At 43.9% G+C, this 16,751-nt stretch overlaps 1 protein-coding gene across 6 annotated transcripts in view; it reads left to right on the top strand.

Annotated features, from left to right (window-relative positions):
• LOC138282366 (uncharacterized) overlaps positions 1-5,513 on the top strand; it is a 50,939-nt gene extending 45,426 nt beyond the window's left edge. For 3 of the 6 annotated variants that reach the window (XM_069219806.1, XM_069219802.1, XM_069219805.1), the window contains exon 11: positions 1,152-5,513. In XM_069219806.1, the coding sequence (XP_069075907.1) occupies positions 1,152-1,211 (60 nt within the window). In that variant the 3' untranslated portion in view covers positions 1,212-5,513. The remainder of the gene's footprint in view (positions 1-1,151) is intronic. The other 3 variants (XR_011200937.1, XM_069219803.1, XM_069219804.1) reach the window with 3 other exon arrangements.
• Positions 5,514-16,751: the final 11,238 nt, after the last annotated feature.

The raw sequence follows: 16,751 nt of genomic DNA, 5'->3' as shown, positions 1-16,751 counted from the left end.
ATTTTTTTTTTCCTTCGAAAAAAATAAATAGAATTTTTATTTATTTCTTAAAATATTTGCAACATTTTTAATATGGCACATGGAGGATGTAGTAACATACAAAATACCACAAAATAAAGGTTATTGCCTTAGCAACTAAGGGCCTCATTCTGATTTTGGCATTCCTAATATCAAAAGACTCTTGGTGGCATGGCGTGGCGTAGACCGCACTCCCGGAAGCATGACTGCCTGATTACGTCCCTGGTGGTACAACAACCAGTGGACTCCCACCACTGCCAGAATCATGGCTCATGATGGGTCGGAAAGGACGGAAATTTTTTCACCCAAAGTGGTTCCCATGGCAGCACTGACGTGCTGATCAAGAGTTCACTTTCCACAGCCTTTATATGGCAGTTTCACTGCCATGTAATGGATGGAGCAAATACAATGATTGTGGGCCACAGGGCAGCCCCTGCACTCCCAGTAACCATCGGCATAGGCAATGTGGGTGTCCCCATGCCAGCAAGTTGTGCGATGGCATTGTCCTTCGCTCCATTAAGAGAGCCCTTGACCAATGCCGCCGCTCTGTTTACACCTGGCTGAACATTAGAAACCTGCAAAAAAGAGTTTTCTAAAAGTCCACCCAGTGGAACTTATGTATGTTGCCCATTGATAGATTGGTGTATTTATTTCAAAGACCTTTTGCTCATTAAACTTTAACAAGACACTAGATATATACACAGAAACGTATAGTGCTGGAGTTTGCTTGAACAATATTTCCAGTGTAGCATGATCCTGTGATGCTATTAGTCAGGATGAAAGATTAGAATTGTTTGACTCAATTTCCCTTATGGAATATTGTTATGAATGTCCTTTCCTAGGTAGAGAAGACGTGTAGCATGTAATGTCTATCAAAATTAATAGACATGTAATCTGTAAACGTGTTTTTTTTTTTTATGACGAAATATGTTAGTGAATACGTCAATTAATGGAACTTTGAACCTCAGCAGTATATTGATCCTTTCGTAGCTGTTTCTAAAGTGATGACAATTATTTAATTTCTTCTATTGTGAAAATTGTTAAAATTAATTTTATTTAAATCTGTTCCCTTTGTTGTGATTCCAATTGAAATGTTATTAATAATCTTTCTAATTGTTGTTATTTTTAAAAAGATTCAGTCGATGAATTCTGTGGCACCTGCAGCGAGAAACGTAGCGAAAACACGATGGTAAAACTAATTTTTTTTAGAAACAAACATGATAGTAATGACCCACAATTTATCAATGATGACATCCTCCAAGTTTATTTGGAACCTAAAGAAACTAAGTGCATCCAATATAACATAGTATTGTAAAATGGGCATTCCCATATGTACAATGGTTCATACAATTAACTGAGTTTAATTAAATATATAGGAGCCCTATCAAATTCTTCAGGTTTAAGCATGCCAATAGAATAACTAGAGTACCAATAGTTAAAGAAATGTGATTAGTATATAGATATGAAAATGGCCCTTGTTGCTGTTACCCCCCAGGTTTTTACCTGATCTAGTTGGTGAATTTACTGAGAAGTGTGCTGGGACATTGCTAACCAGGCCAGAGCACCAGTGTTATTTCCATAAAAATGTACTATTGTTTCCAGTTGGCACACCCCTGGTACACAGATAAGTCTCTTGTAAAAGGTACCAATGGTACCAAGGGCTCTGTGACCAGGGAAGGCCCCTAAGTGCTGAAGCATGTGTTGTGACACCCTAATGGACCCCTCACCTAACACATGCACACTACCGTTGCAGATAGTGTGTGTTGGTGGGGATAAAAAGGCAAAGTCGACATGGCATCCCCCTCAGGATGCCATGCACCCAAAACACTGCCTGTGGCATAGATAAGTCACCCCTCTAGCAGGCCTTAAATCCCTAAGGCAGGGTGCACTGTACAACAGGTGACAGCATAGCTGCATGAACAATATGACCCTACAGTGTTTAAGTCCATTCTTAGACATTGTAATAAGTACAGTGCAGCCTTATTAATTATAGGGTCTGTGAGTTAGTGAAAACAAATTCCACAGTTCATAATGGCTACACTGAATACTGTTAAGTTTGGTATCAAACTTCTCCTAATAATAAACCCACACTGATGCCAGTTTGGGATTTATAAAACAAATGCACACAGAGGGCATCTTAGAGCTGCCCCCTGTATTTTACATAGTCCTTCAGTACAGGACTGACTGGTCTGTGCCAGCCTGCCCCTGAAAGACTAGTTTCTGACCCGCGGGAGTGAGACCCTTTGTGCTCTCTGTGGCCAGAAACCAAGACTTCACTGGGTAGAGGTTCTTCACACCTCCACCCTACAGGAATTGCAACACATAGCTGTGAGCCTCAAAAGCTCAGGCTTCGTGTTACAATGCCCCAGGGCATTCGAGCTAGAAGAGATGCCCAGCACACAGACAAAGCCCAACTTTGGGCGGCAAGTCCAGCGGGATACTAAAACTGAGGAGTCACCACCTTATCCAGGACCACCCTTAAGGTGTCCAGAGCTGAAGTGACCACCTCCTTGGAGATTCCTCTACCTTGGTTTTGAGGATCAGGGTGAATAGGGATAGGAATGTGCACCACTTCCCAAATGTAGTGGTCACCGGCAGGGTGTAGCCACCCTCGGGGACAGTAGCCATTGTCTACTGCCCTATAACCATAAAAACACACAAAAATATTGTATTAAAGGGCTCCATGAACCCAGACAGTCTAATTACTCACGAACTCACAAGAAGGACTGCTTAGCGGAAACCCCTGCAGAGAAGGAAAGGAGACAACAACTGACTTTCCCCTAGCCCTACAGGCCTGTCTCCTGCTTCAAAGAACTTTCAGAAAAAAAGTGATGCATCATGCAGGTCCAGCGAACTCAGGAAAAACATCGAGGACTGCCTGCATCACAGAGGATCAATAACTCCAGTTAATAGCGGCCCTGTTTAAAGAACAGAAGAAGAAACCTCTTCTGAAGGACTCCCACCTCACTGCAGAAGCATCAATCATAACCACTCTGCACCCGACGCCTACGGCCCGAATACAGGTGTCCAAACTGACCACAGAGGACACCCAGGTGACGGGGAACAAGTCCCCACCCTGGGTTGACCTCTCTACCCCTCCACGACAACTCCTGCAGAGGGAATCCTGGGCCACCCCCAAGCGTAACTGCCATGGACAAAGATAACAGACAGCAAAGGCCCACTGCAACCTTAGCCACCAGGACTTGGAGAAATCAATACGTGGTGCAGCGTCAATCAACAGGTGGCCCCCATCCCTGTCTGACCAGTGGTGTGTCCTAGACACCGCATATCATCTCCTCCCCCCAGGACATGACCTGCAGCGCCTCACTGATCCCCGGGCTCCCCCCATAGACTTTCATTGGAAACATGATGTGCTGTTTGCAACATGCACCCGGGTGACCCAGAGCTGCTGAGGATGTGTGATTTGTGCCTACTTGAGGCCCCTCAAGTGGTCCTCTAATTCCCCCCACCCCCGGTCTGCCATCCAAGCCGCGGGTACTAATCTGCTTGCCGACTGAATCCTGAGTACCCCACATCCATAGGACCCAATGTTAAAATTGGTCAAATTTGACCTCTGCACCCGGCCGTCCCGTGTTGCTGTTGGTGGGTGTTTGTGGTTGACTTGAACCCCCAACGGTGGACTACCTATGAACCAGAGGCTGCAACTGTAAGTCAAGTACTTATCTCTAAAATTATACTTTATTTTATTACCCCAAGAACTGTTCTGAAAATGCAGTGTCCACTCTTAAAGTAGATATTCTCTGTTTTCTTAAAAACTGTTTGCTTGACTAAAGTGAAACAAAGTAACATTGATGTCTATGCTAAGTACTTAGTTGAAACAGTACTTAGTTCTTAACTCAGAGTTGTGGTTCTGTTAATAAGGCACCCTAAAGAATATTTGTGTATATAAAATCGTATTTGTTTTGAATTAAATCATTAAGGGGGTCATTCCTACTTTGGCGGGCGGCGGAGGCCGCCCGCCAAAGTACCCCCACCAGAAGACCGCACTGCGGTCAAAAGACCGCGGCGGTCATTCTGGTTTTCCCGCTGGGCTGGCGGGCGACCGCCAAAAGGCCGCCCGCCCGCCCAGCGGGAAAGCACCAGCAACGAGGATGCCGGCTCCGAATGGAGCCGGCGGAGTTGCTGGTGTGCGACGGGTGCAGTTGCACCCGTCGCGATTTTCAGTGTCTGCCAAGCAGACACTGAAAATCAATCTGGGGCCCTGTTAGGGGGCCCCTGCAGTGCCCTTGCCAGTGGTCGGAATCCCCATGGCGGCGCTGCTTGCAGCGCCGCCGTGGAGGATTCCCTGGGGCAGCGGGAAGCCGGCGGGAAACCGCCTGCTTCCCTTTTCTGACCGCGGCTTTACCGCTGTGGTCAGAATAGCCCCTGAAGCACCGCCAGCCTGTTGGCGGTGCTTCCTCCGGCCCCTACCCTGGCGTTCTCGGACCGCCAGGGTAGGAATGACCCCCTAAGTGTTTCTTCCATTGCTTGTGTGTATGCAACAAATGATTAACACTGACCTCTGATAAGCCTAACAGCTAGACCACCCTACCACAAATAGAGCATTAGTATTAGCTGTTATTGCCCCTGTCTTGCCTTTGGGGAACCCCTCGACTCTGTGCACACTTTATCTCATTTTGAAATAGTATATACAGAGCCAGTTTCAAACAACATATGTCATTGTTCTCCTGATGTTCGGATGTTTTGAAAGTTGTGGTGTTAGTACAGCCTGACATTATTGGTTTCCAGGACTGTAGAATATAGGAGTGGTTACAAGACAGTGAAGAAGAGCACCGGATAAATGTTCTGTGAAGCCCTTTGTCCTGTTTTTCCAACGATAACAGGTACATTCCTTGAGTGCTCCACTCAGGTGACAAATATAGTACCTACTCCCCTCCTCTTCTTGATGAAGTCAATGATTTGTTTTAGAAAAGTTAGAATGGATACTTCCATTGACGAAGGATTGATTACCCTAATCCATCCTCCAATACTGGGATGCACCAATTGTAGTTTGAGATGGATGCTGCCCCGATAGTGCCTCTGACGTCGGACACCCTCATTTCAACTTAATAAAAGCTTTTGCCAATGTACAAATCAATAAATGGTGGCTTTTCAAGAAATGTAACAAAGATTACTAATTTGACAGAGTTAAAATGCATATTGAGTATAATGCCAAAATATTAATTTTTTCTCTTTTGCCAACAGATAATATGTGGTGAATGCTGGTGAGGGATCCATATAACATAACAGGTTTTTGATGTTTTCCCAAATTGGGAATTAGTAGACAACTTCAAATGCAGCCCATTCCAATGACAGTTCATTCGTCAAGAAAACAGTGTGCTGCCACCATCACTGCCATAAATGGACACATCCCAAAGACTGTTGTGACATTTTCTTGATGAATATGCTAATGTTTATAAAATGTGTTGTGTTTCATAATGTTTTTGAAAAAAAAATCATGTACATAGTCGTCATTAAACAGAATATTTACTCTGGTGATTAGCTAGTGTGTCTTCATTGCGATTGCATTTCCAGTTGCCTTTCTGTAGCCATACTGATTGCACCTTGGAAGATACTATGCTTTGGATGCTATATACTAATCGTTTGCAAGATATTATGTTTCCCAAGTGTGAAGACATTGCACACAGTTAATTGAGATCTCACACGGAGCCAGGAAGGGTACCATCAACTCTTTGATTATGTTTATGCCTCTCCTCAATTTTTGAAGCAGGGAGTATGCATGTTAACAATTTATTGGTGGTCATGATATGCAAGTAAGACAACAGATGGGATGGGCGGCTTATGCCTCAGTTGGTAAGACATGCAGAGCATGAAATGGAGAAGTCAAGTTTGATGTCTAAATTAATGGTTGGCGTAAAAAACAAAACCAAACAGCAAAGACAGAGCAACTGTGCCCAACAAAGACTTTAGTGTCCCGCAGAGATCGGCATGGACAAGAACAAATTCCACAAGCGGCATCACCCGCCTAGGGTGAGTCATGGGTGACAGAATATTAGGAGGAGTAAGACTTTAAACTTGTGGGGAATAAACATTTTGAGCTCTGGTACCCTGTGAGTCAATGCGCCACGATCTTAAGTTCACAGCTGAGGAATGAGGCACATATTGTTAATGATTGTCTGCATTACAGTGGGATGGAGGTGGATGGAACCGAGGAGTGGTGCTTTTTCAATTTTTTTAAACGTGACAGATAATGGATGACATCTGGTCCCCTGGGACACTGTCTCCTTTTGGTGCTAGTCCGGTCTATGAAACCACACCATTGTACAAAAGGGGGAACAGTTATTTACTAAATGGCGTGAGGGATGGGTAAGAGTCTTTAACATGCTGGTATCTTGCAAGCCCTAACAAAAAGTTTTGCCATTGGCAAGGAACACATGGACCATTGCTTACCTTTACATATCAAAAAGGGGTGTCCCCACTGATCTCAAATGCCAAGTCCCCTCACTTGATCAGTGACCAGGTTGAAGTCAGTCCACCTGCACAGCACAAGTGGAGAAAGATCATGGAAGAGTTGGATGGTATGTGCAGAAATTACATGGTCTTGGTTGATTTTGGTGGCCCGCATGATAGCTTCTTTAGTAGTAGGAGAAGGAACTCTAGTCTGGATGTCAGGAAGTGAGTCGGGGAACCCATATATAGGTGACATATGGTGTGCTATATCGATGGCTGGGAGGGTGGACTCCTTATAGAGCAGATTGTCTACAGGAGATCAGCTGTAAGGGGCACACGGTTGCTTCCTTATGCTCCGTTAAGCACACTTCTGATGCATAAAGTGTTCCGGCAGCTCTCTTTTTCATTATGCTTGGTTTGGAAATGTATCTTTTGATCCTCAAACGCTGCTACTCTGCACCACACCATATGCTGGTCCTTGGAGTGAAAATCAACTGTTTGTTCAACATCATCCACCCACTCGCTATGCCTGAGATATCACACCAATTGTCCTGTTACAAGCCTTAAAGTATGCTGTAAGTGAAACTATTTCATAGCGGATGAACTGTCCAATCCAGAGTGGCACGCTTCTTCTCAGACAAAGCGACATTTAACTGTATCAGCACTAATGGTTACAGCCAGGGACAAGTGTTATCAAAAGTCTATTGAAGGCTGAACATGCTCCAGGGGTAAGACAGACTATCTCTGCTGCAGGGACCAAGCATGGATTCAAGTAGGGCCTGTGACACACCACCCCAGAAAAGAGGTGCAGTTGCCCACGAAAGGTCCAGTAGTGCATGTTATGCCGGGGCATGTAGTAGGTTCTCTGCGGATCAACAGCTGTCCATGGTCCCACAGGTTTCAAGTTTTATAGACCCAGGGGCTGCTGTTCACAATGACGATCCTCAAATGTGGCAGAAAGCACAGGCAAGTGACTTGTGGTTACCCCTCTGCTAATGGATTGCGAGTACTCAAGTAATGGAAGGTAAGAGAAGACATGTCCATGGCTATTGACGATTTAAGTCAGTCCAATGAGATCAACCTGTACAGGGGTCCAGGTGAGCGGAATAAGTGGGGCAGTCCTCCGCATACCACACCACCAGTGCAGCGTAAGCCACAGCCAACAAGCCATGCCATGTGCACCAGACAGTCTGCATACAGGTGCACAGCCTCAATGAGAGCAGGTGAGTGTCCCAGGATGCCTCCACAGGGAGAGCATAACGTCTGGAGGGATGCAGCAGGGTGGAGAGATATAGCAGCTGTCCATCCTGCAGTGATCCAGAAGGCAGTACCAGTGAAGCTTTTGCTCAGCATGCAGTCACCATGGAGGTGGAGCAAGAATATATATGTTCACTCATGTGCAACCAGTCCTTCATGCCACCCACTAAGGCCAGTGGGGTAGATCGGGGGGAGGGTGTCTCGACCAGTACACCTTAGTCTCAGCCCACACAGGCTGCAATCCACCAACTGTGTAGAAGTGAATTTGTTCCCCTGAAATGAAATTCACCCCCCCCAACACACTACCAGTTCTCAAGAAGCAGGCGTAAAAGTACATGGGCACTACCGCAAAGGCAGTCAACAGACCTGTGCATCAAAGCCACTGTGACTCCACCTCAATCTCCGTGGCTTGAAACTCATTCCTATGGAAGTTGGCGGTCACACAACATCAGGCCACAATGCAGCAGTGATCTTGCAGCAAATATGGTCACGCGGGCAACCAGGACACTCGCACATGCGCACAACCAACTGTCTACACTGCACTTTTTCTCCAGGAGGGTTCACAAAAAAACACAGCCATGAGCCACTGCCTCAGACTTCGCGGGAATCTGCATCGACCTCTGCAAAATGGAGGTCATGCCTAGCCATGACGCACAAAATAGTGCATGATGGTACCAGAGGGAACGCTACAGTGGATCCATAAGCTCCCCTGTGCAGAGAAAGGCCCTAGGTATTCTATTGTGGCTAACTCTGCTCGTTCATGGTCCCAGGACTGAGGATGGCGTTGTAATAATGACTGAGTCCTGGAGGAAAATTGTAAGACACCCTAATATGTTGACTGATAGGATGCGCTTACTAAGGTATACTTTTTACATGCCAGCCAGATTACATTTAAAGCCTAATGGTAAATCTATCTTGGACAATTCAGTGTTTGCTCAACCACTACTGATAGCCCATAATAAACATTTAACTTTAAATCCAGCATTAATCTCTATCCCATTTAATAGTGAAAGAATGCTAAATTTAATAATCCAGTCTTGGATTTGCGAATTCGCACCGCAGAGGAACGATGGAAAGTCTACTATGTAATGGTGAGAATTGTATCAAAACGGCGTATAACGAGGCAAGGGAACATGGCACACTTCAATACAATACCAATATTCGTTTGTTTTAAAACCTCCAAGCAGGCAAGTGCATTAACCCCATATGAACAATGTTAAGTGTATATCCTTATGTGACCCTTATGTTTCCCACAGCTCAGAACAGAATGAAATAAATATGTGCTGGCTCATCAATATACGTAGTACATCTCGTGCCATATTACATATCAGAGTTTAAAAAGCACCATGCACATAGTTTTACTGGAAAGCAATAATAATGTCGAAGATGTGATATATTTCATCTGAAGTGTGATTGCGTGAAAAATGGATCATGTGTATTATGATATATTTTACACCCTCCAGGTGTGTATTTGTGGCACAGCATTTGTTTACCAAAATGTACTGTGAACTATAAGTAGGATTCCAAGAAATCATGTTAGGAAAGTAAATTATATATACAAAATCTATACCTTTAAAGAATTTTATCTTTCAAATACAGTCTGATTAATGCTTTTGTGAGTATGCATGGGTGTACACAAAATGAATCAATGAGGCAAACTCGGAGTCGTTGGTACTGAAACCTTTTCCCATATATAAGAAAAATTGTAGACGTGTCAAGGATTTTAAACATCTACCGTTTGGTACAAGTTAATGTACCATCAATCCCAGCCTTCCTTCAAGACTCCCACTTAAACATTACATTACATATTGCAATGCCAGCGTTATTGCATATAGGTGCCTGAGCATGAATACAAAGCCAACCCCCTCAGTGCAAAGCTCCATGTTATCATGATTTTTTCAGTGATGGGTTCTCAACTCTTCACATTTAGTTACGTGAATTATGTAAGGTATAGACTTGCTTAGCAACATAAAACCCTCAAGTTGTCGCCACACAGAAATGTCCATTTCCCATTACAATCAGTATGTCATATGAGAGAGAGATGAATAGCTCTATAAAAAGATTCCATTTGTAGTAGACGCAGGCCTCATGCCTTTAGTTGGGGATACAGTTTAGTCATCAGGTTAAAGGCTTACTCAACCTTACTAGTTATGCAACCATTCTATTGAGACCCTTTGACAAATATTTTTGAATTGTAAGCAGTGGCATAGCCATGACATTATGAAACCTTAGTGAAAGGTAATTTTAATAATCTGTGCACAACCTGTTCTTTTCGAGGTGGGTATCGCATTGTCTTTACCATGTTCTACCAACAGGCCATCAATAATAATGTTTATGCATTGTTAGATGATATGACTCTTGCTGTATCGAATAACTAGAATGTCAGCGCCTTCACAGAATTAGGATCTGTAATGTACCCTGACAGTAGCCTGTAAGATACAACATCAAACCGTCAAAGATTTTACATATTGGCCAAGAAAGCAAAGACTGATAATATAGTATGGACATACTATGGTTATCTACGCAGACTTCCATATATGTTAGCAAAAACTTTAATCGGGGTCAACCTTTACCACAATCAGGATATTGACCAGAGTTCTGATCTCCGTAATATAGCCTTTTAATAATATTGTTTACATGTTAACAATTAGAAGGTAAATCTAATATGAAGGATTTCTTAACGGGTGGCATGTGTAGTATAGTAGTGTGAAAAGGTAAGATCCTTATAGTTATGGAAGCAATTGACATAATAATATTTAAAGTGTCTGTTTACGCTGGTGGCAAATGTAGACAACATTCATACATGTTTCCCGCCCCTGTTTGGACATATTTTAAGCTAACGGACATCAGTCAGATCTAACATACATATCTGCTCCACAGAAAGTGGAACTCTGACCTAATAGATGCACACTTCAAACTTAAAAACAAGAAGTGAAAATAAAGAAATTCATAGATCAATCAATCAGAAATTGTAGAGTGTGGTGCTGTATCCATGGGGGGATATGGGCGCAGGGGGCAAGGTCTCTGTAGAACTGCCAGATCTTGAATATGTTACTGAATTCCGAAAGAGAGGGTGCTGTCCAAAGGAAGATAGCCAGGTTGTTACAGACTTTAGCGCACATGTAGGAGAAGGAGTCCGACTGCATGGTGCTGTATCTTATGCAGTCTATTGAGAAGCTGGGAGGAGATGCTAGCATAGAGTGCCTTGCCGTAGTAGAGGCAGCTGGTGACGAAGGGATGGGTAATGACTTCCATGGTGTTGAGTTGTACCCACCGGATGAATTTTGGATCATGAAGATGATGTGGAAGCAGAAGGTGTGGTGACTGTGTTGATATGGAGCCTCATGGTCAGTATGCTGTTGAGTATATTGCCACGGTTGCATGGGTGGTCTGTTTGCATGTGAGTGGGTCTGAGTTTAGATGTCCACCACATATGGTCCCATATGAATGTTCATGTCCTGAAGATTAGCACTTCGGTTTTGTTGGTGTTGATTTTGAGGAAGTTTGAGTTCATGCAGTAAGCAATCTTGGGTATGGCATTGTGAAAGTTAGTTCTGGTAATAGAGGGATCTTCAGTGAACGAGAAGATGAGCTGAGAATTATCTGCGTAACAGTTGATGTTACATATGTGAACTCTGACAAATTCGGCCAAGGGGGCAATGTAGGTGTTAAACAGTGTGGGACTGAGTTATGATCCTAATGGTACACAGCATATGATGTTCTTGGGTTCAGAGGTGAAGGGAGCCAAACAGACAGTCTGAGTGCATCCTTTCAGGAAGGAAGGGGATGCATTTGTGGACGTCCTCATTTATGCCATTGCCGTAGAGTCTGTTGATGATGGTGTAGGCAGAGACGCTGTCAAATGCAACTAATAGGTCAAAAAGGATAGGGCAGCCCTTTCACTGCGATTGGGGAGTGCTCAAACTTCATCCGTGGCAGCGGTAAGGGCCGTCTTAATGCTATGGTTGATACAGAATCCTGATTGGGAGATGTGCAGTAAGATGTCTTCCAGGTAGTTGGTGAGCTGTTAAGGGCCTTCTAAAGTACTTTGACAGTGGAGGGGAGTAGGGAAATAGGTCATTAGTTTTTTAGTTTTCTATGGTCAGAGGAATGATTCTTTAGTATGGATCGAATATCTGCATGCTGCTATTTGTCCTGAAAGACTACTGAGTTGGTGGCAGTGTTGATGATGCTGGTGAGTCCTTGCCTGATGTGGTTGGTTACGAGGTTGAACAGATGGTGAGGCATGAGTCAGTGAGTTCCCTGGAGTGGACGAATGACATGATGGCTGAGTTGGATTATGTGTCGAGCAGTGTCCGCGTCGTGATTGTTCTATTGCTGAATGTGTGGGGGATTCAAGATAGATGAGGTTGCAGATCATATTTTGGGGGTGAAAGTTGTTGTAGATGGTGGTGATCTTGTTATGGAAATAGTCTGAGATGGTGGCATCTAGTTCCACAAAAGGGTGGAGGGTGTTTTCTGTGGCTGTTGTGTTTGAATATTCTTTGACTATTGGGAAGAGTTTTAGTGCGGTAGGCTGGTATGTCAAAGTAGGCAGTAATGATGGCTCACTTGGCTTCTTTGATTTGGCGTTGGTAATCGCCGAGGGCTGCTTTGTGGGTGGCTATGTCCTAGGAGTTCCTGGTGAATCACAATTGATTCTCAAATGGGTAGCAGCTGTGCTTCTGGTTATGAGTTTTGTGGTATAGCAGCTGAATACTCCTATAGTTTTCTTGGTAGTAGCTGGTTTCAACAGAATGACCCAGACAGCGCATTGGATGATACAGGTGGAGGAATTGTGGATAGCGTAGTCAAGGTCATATGAGTGTTTGGTTTGGGAAGTGCAGAGGGCCTGTGTCAATCCCATCTGTGTTACTTTGCCCCATCTGCAGTAGTTGAGTCTGTGGCCCTTTGTGTTGATGTGCTGGGCGCTGGAGATGGTAAAGTGGATGATGCTGTGGTCAGATCAGATGAGTTCGGTGATGTCTGTAATTATGGGTCTGTTGCTGGAGGTGAAGATAGTGTAAAGTCAGTATCCCGCTTTATGTGTGTCTGCAGTTGGGCAAGAAATTTGTTGTTCAAGTTCTTAAGGAGAGTGGTACGGCTGGGGTCATCATGGGCATATATGTAAAAGTTGAAGTCTCCAAACAGGATGTAGTGGTTGGAGTAGATGGCTAGTGGTGTGATGATGCCATTACAGAAGATCTGTAAAGGTCATGGAGGTCTGTATATGAGGGTGCTTCTCAGATTTTTCTTGGCATCAGTTTACAGATGGAAATGTAGATGCTCCATGAGGGCTGTGGGATTGGCCGTTGGTGATGCATTGGATGGTGTTCTTGAAGATAATAGCGATGCCCCGAAGGTGTTTGTTGGTGCGGTGCGTGTGTATCATTTTGTAGCAGTCATGTGTTGCAGTAGTGATGTCGATGTTCAAGGAGGAGTTTCGCAACGTTTTGGAGGTGAAGGCCATAGCTGTTGCGAGGAAGGCGATGGGATCACGGATTTCAGTAGCAATCTTGGACAGGGATCGGGCCTTCAACAGGATGTAGTCGAGCTGTTCAAGATGTTTGTCATCTTACGGATAGGTATAGATCAGGGTGCTGTGTGGGTTGGCATCTCTGTGTTTAAGGCAAAGTAGCAGCGTCTGCTGCTGAAGGGTACCTTGGTTGCTCGAAGGGGAGGATGTGTAGCAGCTGCCTTTGTGGCATCCCTGTTCTAGGAATCTGAGTTACCTGGCAGTGTAGGAGCTGCCTTTGTGGCAGCCCGGTTCTAGGGCTCTGAGTTCCTTGGCAGTGTACCAGCTGCCTTTGTGGCATCCCGGTTCTAAGGCTCTGAATTCCCTGTCAGTGTAGCGGTGGTTGGCGGTGGGGACAACGTTCATAGCTCTAAAGGACGTTGGACTTGCATTTAGCACATCAGTAGTGTGTTCATGCTGCTGCTTCCTTATAAATGTCCTGGAGAAGGTGGGGTGCAACTGAGTGGGTGAGGAAGGAGGCAGCGAGAGAGGATGGGAAAGGAGCAATGCATAGAAGGTGTGAAAAACAATACAGCACAAAGGAGCTAAATCAGAAAAAAAAAAAAACATAAAAAAGAACCATAAATGACGAAAAGAGATCTTTAACACAGTACACAACCAGAAATGCATAAACCAATGCACTAACAGAGCAAAAGGAGACAAAGAAACAGGAATTTAAAGTAGAAAAACAGACAGACAATGAGGACGCAAGTGGTGTAGACTAACAGAGAGGTAGAGGGGAGATGAAGAAGACCGAAAATGGCCAAAGGAGCAAACAGGTCATGATGGCTGCGAATGGGTGAAAGAGCCTGCGAAGTGCTGGCAGCTGGTACAAAACGCACACAAAATATTAGCAGGAAAGGGACAAATTCAAATAATTATGCAGAACCAATAGTGACTCTTGGTTCAAAAAGGGTAAAACTATTTCCCTTATTTATTTCATTTAATCAGACGCAGCAGCAACAGAGTCACAGGACAAATGCCTATCTATAAACTAATGACACTAAGGTGAACCTATATACAGTAATACATACACATATACATAAATATAAAGCTTATGAAACAAACAATACATACACTATCTAAAACCAAGTGCCCTACTCCAACATTTAGTAAGATAGTCACAACAAAACAGTGAACGTAGTGATCACAAATCACATGGTGACCAAGGGTCTTGCACCCAGCTGTATGCTACCTCAAACATTTTTTTGAGAAAGGTAGTAAGTAGTGCTATGCAACTTATTGGAAATCAATTAACTTTTTCAGACTTTTTCATGAAAAGAGTGATGCCAGCGTTCTCCGACAGTCCTGATGAGGCCTTGAGTTGTTAGGCCGAAACACGTCGACATATTTTGAATGGGTCCAAGGAGTCTGAAAAAGTTAATTGATTTCCAATAAGTTGCATAGCACTACTTACTACCTTTCTCAAAAAAAAATTTGAGGTAGCCAGAATAAACACAAATTAGAATCTTAGAAAAGGAAAGAACTGTATAGAGGCTGTACTGGGAAACCAAACCATATACTATAATAATAGTGGTATAAGATAAGTGTTGGCCACCAGTGAGGGGGGATCAACAGACAAATGCAGAGGGAGTATTGAAACACCAAAGGTAGGTTCGGAAACAGTACCCATCAGTCATGAGTAGATAGGTGAGTAGGAGCAAGATCCCATAGACATGTATAGGAACCTCCTGGTTGTCGAAGGAAGAAAGAAGAACACCTGAAAACCCCATAAGCCAGACGCAACTAACCATAGAAGACCCAACAGGACACAGTACCCTACACATGAGTCCTGTAGCAGAAGTAGCAAGTGTAGTCAGAAACACTCTTGCACACTCAAAAGGGCTTCAGGAAAGCTAGTTGCTGTGGAGGCTGAACTGTTCAACCAGATGAGTCAAAAGGCAGCATTCTGGAGAAGGAGTCAAAGAAGAAGAGCAGACAGTGTCCAAGCCACACAGTGGTTGGCAAGGAAGCACAGGACACCCGTGTGGAAGTTATGGAGAGAGAAGTCCTGCAGGAGAGGTCCATACTTCAAGGCACCAGCACAGAACTTAGGAAGCTAGAAATTCTAAAGAATCCAACAGAGAGCCCTAAATTAAATCTGTTTAACCAGCAAGATGACGCACCCCCCCTGCCAAACTGCAATAATCGCTTCTTACCCCTTGTTTTACCATCACCAGCTGAATTAGAGAGAACTATCTCAAGGGAAATTGAGGAGCCAGTTCCAGCCATACCCACTCAGGAAGACCATTTAGCTGACTTTTAGTTAGCGCAGCTAAGAGATGAAATTTTAGGTCTTAGAGAACATCTTACATCTTTTACCCATATGATATATGAGAAGATGGATAGCATATCTGCAGTAATTGGGGATATAAGGAAGACACCACAAAAATTAGATCCTAATATTCTGCCAAAGTTAGTTGAAACATCGGAAACATCTATCCCACAAAGGTGTAGGGGCCAAAGGGTCGAAATGGTAACACAGACTACCCAGGGGGGCAATAACGCACCTCCTGTAGCGCGTGTTCGTAATAACTATAACCCACCCTTGGATACAGGGAACAATTGGAAGATGTACAGAGAAGGACATCTAGATAAAAGCCCCAAACACCCCTTGGGAAATAACTTCCAAAGTCAGCCTAGACATAATATTTATGATATTTATATAACAAACGTCCCCAAGTTAAGTAAAGATCAAATTGAGCAAGGGGATTCTCTTAAAAACAAAGTTATACATTGGATAAGAAAGACAAAGAAATGTAGATCCATTATAAGGGACGATATAGTCATCGCACAGAGACTCACAAAAATAGGCTCAACATCAGATCTCATAGGGATAAAATTGATGAGTCAGAATCTAGCTAAGGGTCTTTTGGCACTTGAGGAAAGAATGAGACCGGGTACCTTCTCCCAAATGACATTTGTCCACAAACTTCCCCAACTAAACCGGTTCCCACAAGAGAGAAACAACACTATAATGGCCCAGTATCCTTGCCCGCAGAGTAGGGATCGAAAGCAAAGCCATATCTCTGACATAGATTGACGTGAAGCCTTTGCCGCTGAAGCTTCAGCCGCTGAAGTTGGGAGTGATGGCATAACCCAGCCTGACTCCTATAACACAAAAAATGACCTATCTAATATTCTGGGAGCAGAGCCCAAAATATATTCCAGTGGCTCGCCAAAGGAGAAGCCCCAGCAAGAAATAATTTGTATATATGAGAATAGGGAAAATCTATCAGAAAATGGGCAAGACCATGACTTACCGATCAAGATCCTATCCTGGAATGTGGCAGGCCTGACTCAGAAAATAGATAATCCTGACTGGTGCAGATTTATACATCAACATCACATTATTTTACTGCAGGAGACATGGGCGTCATCTGTAGTAAATAGAGAAGGCTACTGGACCTTTCAGAAGGCGGCATTACCATCGCCATCAGGTAGGGCTTCAGGCGGCCTGATAATTTGGTTAAAACACGACCTGTTCCCAAAAGTCAAAGAGATAGTATCCCCTACGAGGGATCTACTAGCTGTTGCGATTGAAATCAGT

The sequence above is a fragment of the Pleurodeles waltl genome, chromosome 2_2 (genome assembly GCF_031143425.1).
Source record: "Pleurodeles waltl isolate 20211129_DDA chromosome 2_2, aPleWal1.hap1.20221129, whole genome shotgun sequence".
Lineage (NCBI taxonomy): Eukaryota > Metazoa > Chordata > Amphibia > Caudata > Salamandridae > Pleurodeles > Pleurodeles waltl.
The sequence above is the reverse complement of the archived record's forward strand: the minus strand, read 5'-3'. Positions and strand labels throughout refer to the sequence as shown.